We start from the raw sequence: 6,948 nt of genomic DNA on the forward strand, positions 1-6,948 counted from the left end.
TCCCGCGACATCAAAGGAAAAGCGCATTGTCTTGCCTTCCAAAAGAGTGGATGAGATTTTCCACGAAAAGAAATTTTTCCCCGATTTTTACTTACCACAGAATGCCGGGAAGCACTTTTCATCGGCGGATCCATATCTTTTGTTACAGCAAAGGTAAAAAGGAAGGAATCAATGAAAGGAATCAAAAGCAATCCACCAAATGATGATAAACTTCTTTCTTTCTTTAGGCATTAATTCACGAAGAGGTGGGCGAGGTGATTTTCATTTTCCGCAACCGGATTTAGTCGAAATTTAAAAAATGATTAAAAATTGATCAGCGTGCGGTAAATTGTGGGCATGGGAATTATGACATCTGTTTTGGAGATTTAAAGACGTGTTATAAACGTTGCAGTAAATCGAATTAGATCGAATCTTTAAGACTTAAGTTAGAGTTTTTGATACATTTTTGGATTGTGTGAAACTATTGAATATTGAAATTAAAAAAAAAAATTTGGTACCAAAACTATGTTTATGAACAATTTTAAATGATAATTTTCTTCCAAAAAATATTCTGACGATAACGATAATGGATCGATGATCCATCGTTATCGTTAACGTTATTTCGATAATTCTATCGGCGATAATCTTATCGCCTATAATGGACGATAACGCATTTTTAAAATCATTCTAAAATCGATTAACTCAACCATATCATGTTAAATTTTCAATGCTTTCCCTAAGAATATAATTTTTGAAAATGTAGTAAGTTTCAATGTATAAATTTGTACTCAAAATTGTTCACAAAATACCGTATTTTTTCTGAAATTCTAAAATTTTCTTAATTTGCTAAATGGCTATCAAATGAAGCGAAATTTGGCATGCTTTGCACTTAATTGATGTATTTTTGAGAAATACTAAAATTTTCACAAAATACCGTATTTTTCGAAAATACTCAAATTTTCAAAATATGCAAATATGGGTATCAAACGAAGCGAAATTTGGTATCCTTTTAACATTAATTTTTCAATACCCATATTGCAAATTTTGAAAATTTGAGTTTTTTTTTGAAAATATACGCTTGGTTTATACGTTTGGTTTTATCCCTTATCCCCGAATCCCACTTTCCCGAATCCCATATCCCCGAAAATCATTTCCCCGAAAATTCCACATCCCCGAAAATCATTTCCCCGAAAATTCCACATCCCCGAAAATCATTTCCCCGAAAGTGCCACTTCCCCGAAAATCATTTTCCCGAAAATTCCACATCCCCGAAAATCATTTTCCCGAAAATTCCATATCCCCGAATGTCATTTACCTGAATGGCCATTTTACCGAACTGTCGTTTTCCCTAATTCGTGCTTTCCATATCATTAGGGCACAAAATTTTTGTAAACAAGAGTGTATCCCTCTCACACCTTATGCAAACTGTCATTTGAGTGAAAGGGATACACTATTGTTTACAAAAGTTATGTGCCCTTTTGAAATGTTTGGCTCCAATTTACATAAACCCGAATGTTTACTTCTCCGAAAAATCAATTTTCCTGAATGATAATGGGACCATCCATAAACCACGTGGACACTTTTTTTGGGAATCTGTTACCCCCCCCCCCCCCTTCGTGGACATACAAAAAAAATCTGTTTTGTATGGATCGTGGACAATCGCCATACACCCCCCCCCCTCCCCCTAAAGTGTCCACGTGGTTTATGGATGGTCCCTAACCTAGATATAAACTAAATTGTTATTTAGGGATTTTTTTTAATAAAAGTATGACCTTAACATTAAATTCTCTAGAAGGTCATTCATGAACCACGCGGACACTTCAAGAGTGTGGGGTATTGAGATTATCCACGTTCCATAAAAAAAAGTTTTTGTTAGAGCCGTTGCTAGGCTACTAAAAGACAGTTTAGTTGTAGCGGAAAAACTGTTTATTTGCATCCGACTTGCTTGGTGGTCGGGATTGAACTGACTTGCATCAGCTGTGCAGGTCAAGGCCTGCTACATCTCCCCCTTAAGAGATGTCGTACATGTTCAGCCACCGTGGAATCCTGGACGGTCGAACGGGACGTCGTGGACCAACAGGAAGTATCGGCGTCTGCGGCTTCGGCGGCGTAACGGGCTTGTCGGTGGGTACGGCATCTTCAGGCAGCACAAAGTGGTTTGTGCCAGATCCACCTTCCAGTGGATCTTCGGTTCCAGGCAGGGCCGGTGGTGCGGGACTGTCCGGAACAGGGATGTCGATCTCGATGGGAGCTTCAGGTTCTTCCTGGTCGGCTAACAGCATCGGTCGAGCTTCTTCGATCAGGATCTCCCACGGTAGACGTTGTTGGACTTGGTCAGGAACATCAGCATCGTAGCGAGGGCGTAACTGGTTGACGTGCGAACTCACGATCCTCTGTCTTCCTTCCAGGTCCAGCTGCACGATGTAGTTGACGGAACCTTTCCGTTCGACGACACGGCCGGGAATCCAGGACTTGGTGTTGCGCTGGTGGTACTCGGCGTAGACCAGGTCATCGTCCTTGAACTCGCGCTTGACGGCTCCATGCCGACGGTTGAACTGCTCGTTCTGCTTGTGGTTGATGGCGACCGGCGTGGCAGGAACAGGCTTCTTCAGCAGGTCCAGTGTGGTGCGCACGGGTCGTCCAAGGAATGCTTCAGCTGGAGACGTCATGTTCGGTGTGTTCTGGTTGGGCGTGGAACGGTACACCGACAAGAACGTTTGCAAGTGCTCCAGTGTGGGCGAGCCTTCCCATTGTTAGATACGTTGCTATGCAACAGAAAGACAGTTTAGTTGTAGCGGAAAAACTGTTTATTTGCATCCGACTTGCTTGGTGGTCGGGATTGAACTGACTTGCATCAGCTGTGCAGGTCACAGTTTTATTTTATGTAGCGGCAATTTTCAGCAAAGGACAATTTTCCAAAACGGTATCTACGTGGTAAGGATTGAACAGCAACGATAGCTTTATGCGACGACTCGATGCGCAGGATTCAGTTTGTTCTAGATTTTGTTTAACTGAACTGATTCGTCTTTATCAATTTTGGCTGGATGAAGGCTTTGAACATTTTTTTTAAATTACGTCCAATTCAAGTTCTGCAATCAACCCTTTTTAATCTAATCTAAATAGTTGATTATTGTATTACAAAATGCATTATTTTAATATTTCATCACCACCATTTTAGATTTAAAATAACTCAATCACTTTAAAGTAGTTTAGGAGCTATACTTGAGCTCGACAGCAAAACAAAAAAGACGACTAAAAAAATGTTTATTAATCAATTATCCGAAGTGAACTTTTGACAAGGCCTTCGGATAATCGAGTCTGGACTGATTTTAAACTAAATGCATTTTTGCGAAATGATCAATGTATCAAATTGACGTTGTTGTGTTATCTTGTCGTTTGTCGCTTTTTGACGTTCCGAAAAAACGCGTTTTAATGTCTGGCCTTGAATAAACGAAAACTAGATCCAAACACGTTTTGTTTGGTTGACCATTCTGTGCATTGTCCCGAAGTTTGGTTGATTTTGGTTGCCAAGGTCCCGAGTAATAATTACAAATTTTTGCGGTAGTCGGGCCGGAACGTGTCAAACACGTTCTGGCCTGAAATCCTTTTGGCCACTTGTCACACTTACATCAATTTGAATATTCAAAATTCAAGTGAAACTCGGAATTTTTGAACGTTCAAACGTGGACATGATACTTTATTGATCGCTACTTCCCCGAACCCGGTCAGGCGGGTATGGCCGTTGCCCAGAACCGCGCGCGCGGTTCTGGGCAACGGCCATACCCGCCTGACCGGGTTCGGGGAAGTGGCGTTCGGGAAAATGGCCGATCGGGGATATGGTCATTCGGGAAAATGATTTTCAGGGATGTGGAAAATTAGGGGAAGTGGCCATTCGGGAAAATGGTTTTTAGGGGAAGTCGCCATTCGGGGATATGGCCGTTCGGGGAAATGATTTTCGGGTAAATGACATTTCGGGAAAGTGTCTTTTCGGAGATGTGGCATTCGGGGAAATGTCTCTTCGGGAATGTGGGTTTCGGGGAAATGTCATAGATTCCCCATATTGCATATTAATCAAATTGAACTATTGTCGAAGCAAATATGGTAATTTGTGAAAATTTTAGTAGTTTGATACCCATAACGCAAATTATAAAAAAATTTGAGTACTTTCGAAAAAAAGGTTATTTGTGAAAATTTTTCTGCTTTTCAAAAAAAAACTCTCTTATGATGAAAAAGCAAACCAAATTTCACTTCGTTTGATACCCATATTGCAAATTATGAAAATTTGAGTTCTTTCGAAAAATACGGTATTTTGTGAAAATTTTAGTTTTTAACAATACAAAACATTGCTTAATCCACCTTAAGGTGGTTGATGCATTCCTCAGTGCCTATTGCACTCATTTGAAAGGTTTTTTGATTATACATCTAACGATGGATCGCATGAATGATGTCCTTTTTCATCAAATTATCTGAGATTCGGCTTCAAAAAAGTGTATAATGAACACTTAAGTTCTCATAACTTTTGATATGGTTGTTAGATCTTCAATTTTTTGTACTCGCTAGAAAGAAATAACATTCTTACAAAAATTATCCAGACTTTAGTCAAACTCGTTTTACAAAGCATAACTTTTAAAGTTCTTTACTAAACTTCATAATTTTCAATAGGGAAAAACAAATCGATATGTTTACGTGAAGGTGGGTCTAGGAGGTCAAATCAAGAAGTTTGCTTCTCGGGTGATTTTATAGCTTTTCCTCAGAAAGGTAAGGATGGCAAAAATGCGCTGCAAGTTCTAACAATATTCCATGTAATATTTTTACATTAAAAGTCGCTTAAATTTGATGTGAATGCAGAATATTTGTTTTTAAACATGATTAAAATCTGTTTTTCGTTCTTTTTGCTTTATTTTTTTTAATAAATAAAATGCCCTCTTTCAACTGTAAATCGCGTATCAACCAAATCCAATCGAAATGTGACACTTAAAACGGCTGCTGCATCGCTTAGCGAGAAGAAATAAATTTAACAACTTTTATTATTTATTATTGTCGGAGCTCACACGATAGAACCAATCCATACACACTCACAGCAGCACACGCTCGATAAACCTTCCCTAACCTATCTCAAGACCACGTGTGAGCTGCGTCTTCTTCTCTTGCATCACAACGACCAATAAATCATGTGCCGCATAGAACGATGAGATTTTATTAGGAATCATTATTGAGCTTGGCCGGGGGTTCGTTGCCTGCGGCTGTCATTGTCCCCAGCCCGACCCGATCCCAAACAGAAACTACTCTCGATGATGACACTTCACTTTTACATGATTGTTGTCTTGTCTGGTGTCTGTTTTGTTTTGTTCACTTTTTTGTGAGTCAAGCGATTTCTTGAAGGAAAAAAATGGAAGCAGATCCCTTCGTGTTGTGTAAATATTTATGTGGATAATCCTTTTTGCTCGAAGTTTTTATTTTTTTATAACCTCTAAAGCAGTTCCCAGGAGACGCATCGCACCACAGTGGCAAGGGGAGTGCAAATGTGGAAAATTTAAAGTGATATTGAACCCCAAGCATTCCTTAAGGAGGTGTCTTAGGTTGGATTTTTTTGTGACTTTTCGAAGGGAAGCAGCAAGCCATGCAGGTCATAAACGTGCGTTTGGCGAAAAGAAACCGAAAGTGACGCGCGTCTCCAGAGTGACGTATGACAAGGGATTTGAGCTGTCATAATGATACCAGCATGATTTCCGTCGGGTCGTCAAGGTGACGAACCGGGTTTTATTGGATGACATCTGGAAAGGAAGCGAAGATGCATCACGGTGGCGGCGCGTCAACGTCGTCGGTTGACAAAAGGCAACAAATTTGCTCGCAATTATCTGTCATAAATGTGTAAATATTTATAGTTATCGATTGGCATGTGATTTGTTTGACGTTTTAGTATCTATTTGGTGCATCATTACGGTGCATGGCATGGTTGTCATGGAGATGGGTGGCGCCCATTTGGTTGGATTTAAGAACGAACACCTGGGATTGTCGTTTTGGGAGTTTTCAAGATTTGTGAGAAATTTGATGACAATTGACGTTTTAATGAGTTGTGCTTTTATGTGTTTAGTCGTTATGCAACTGAGTATAGTTTTTTTTTTATTTTGCTTTTATTTGTAACCCCATTCTCTTCAACAGGGACTAGAGCGTCCAATTTCCCAGAGTTAAAAAATGTTCGGGAAACGGGAATTTAAAATTCAGCAAAAATTATTGTGATCCTGCTTCTGAAAAACCGAGTTTTTTGAAATATGAGCAATTCTCTACCAAAACCGGAAATGGATTTTATTTGTATTTTTTTGTTTGGCTCAAACTTTGTGGGGGCCTTCCCTATGACCAAATAAACTATTTTGTGTGAGTCTCCATACAATTTTGGCTGCTGTCCATACAAAACTGGTAATGGCATTTTACATGGGCGTAATATTCAATGTTTGGCCAATTTTAAATGTTAGACTTGATTTAACAATTTTAAAAATATTTTTTTCGAAAAGATCGGAAAATTTCACGAATGTTTCATGTATTAACATTGATAATCGGGTCATTAGTTGCTGAGATATCGTCATTAGAAAATGGTGGGTTATTTTGGTGAGATTAAGAAAACTTCAATTTTCGTGTTTCTTTTTCTTAAAGCGGCTCTATCTCAGCAATCTTCAATGTCTCTTAGACAATTTTATAGTAAATTTTCTGAACTTCTCAAAAAAACTATTTTTGGAAATGGTCACTCATGGTCACTATTTTAAAAAAATGAAAAACTGCAAATATTTCGCCAAAATCAAACTTTCGGTGGCTATATCTTGAAAACGGAGCCCTTTATCAAAAAATCTGTGAAGTACTTTTCGATTGCAAATTCAATTTTGCATTAAAAAGTAATGTCAAACTTGTTTTTGCATGAAACTTCAATTTTTTTCCAAAAATCACTATTTTATTCAAAAATTCATAACTCGGCGG

The 6,948-nt window shown here is 38.8% G+C and overlaps 1 protein-coding gene across 1 annotated transcript; it reads right to left on the bottom strand.

Annotated features, from left to right (window-relative positions):
- Positions 1–1,988: 1,988 nt before the first annotated feature.
- Positions 1,989–2,648, bottom strand: LOC120419686 (uncharacterized). Its single transcript, XM_039582472.1, has one exon. It carries the CDS (start codon positions 2,646–2,648, stop codon positions 1,989–1,991), a length of 660 nt encoding a protein of 219 aa, XP_039438406.1.
- Between the last annotated feature and the right edge of the window lie 4,300 nt (positions 2,649–6,948).

Source organism: Culex pipiens, chromosome 1 (genome assembly GCF_016801865.2).
Source record: "Culex pipiens pallens isolate TS chromosome 1, TS_CPP_V2, whole genome shotgun sequence".
NCBI classification, from domain to species: domain Eukaryota; kingdom Metazoa; phylum Arthropoda; class Insecta; order Diptera; family Culicidae; genus Culex; species Culex pipiens.

Bases quoted from the DNA above. Each gene is read 5' to 3' on its own strand.
- LOC120419686 (XM_039582472.1), bottom strand. From the start codon at position 2,648: ATGACGTCTCCAGCTGAAGCATTCCTTGGACGACCCGTGCGCACCACA.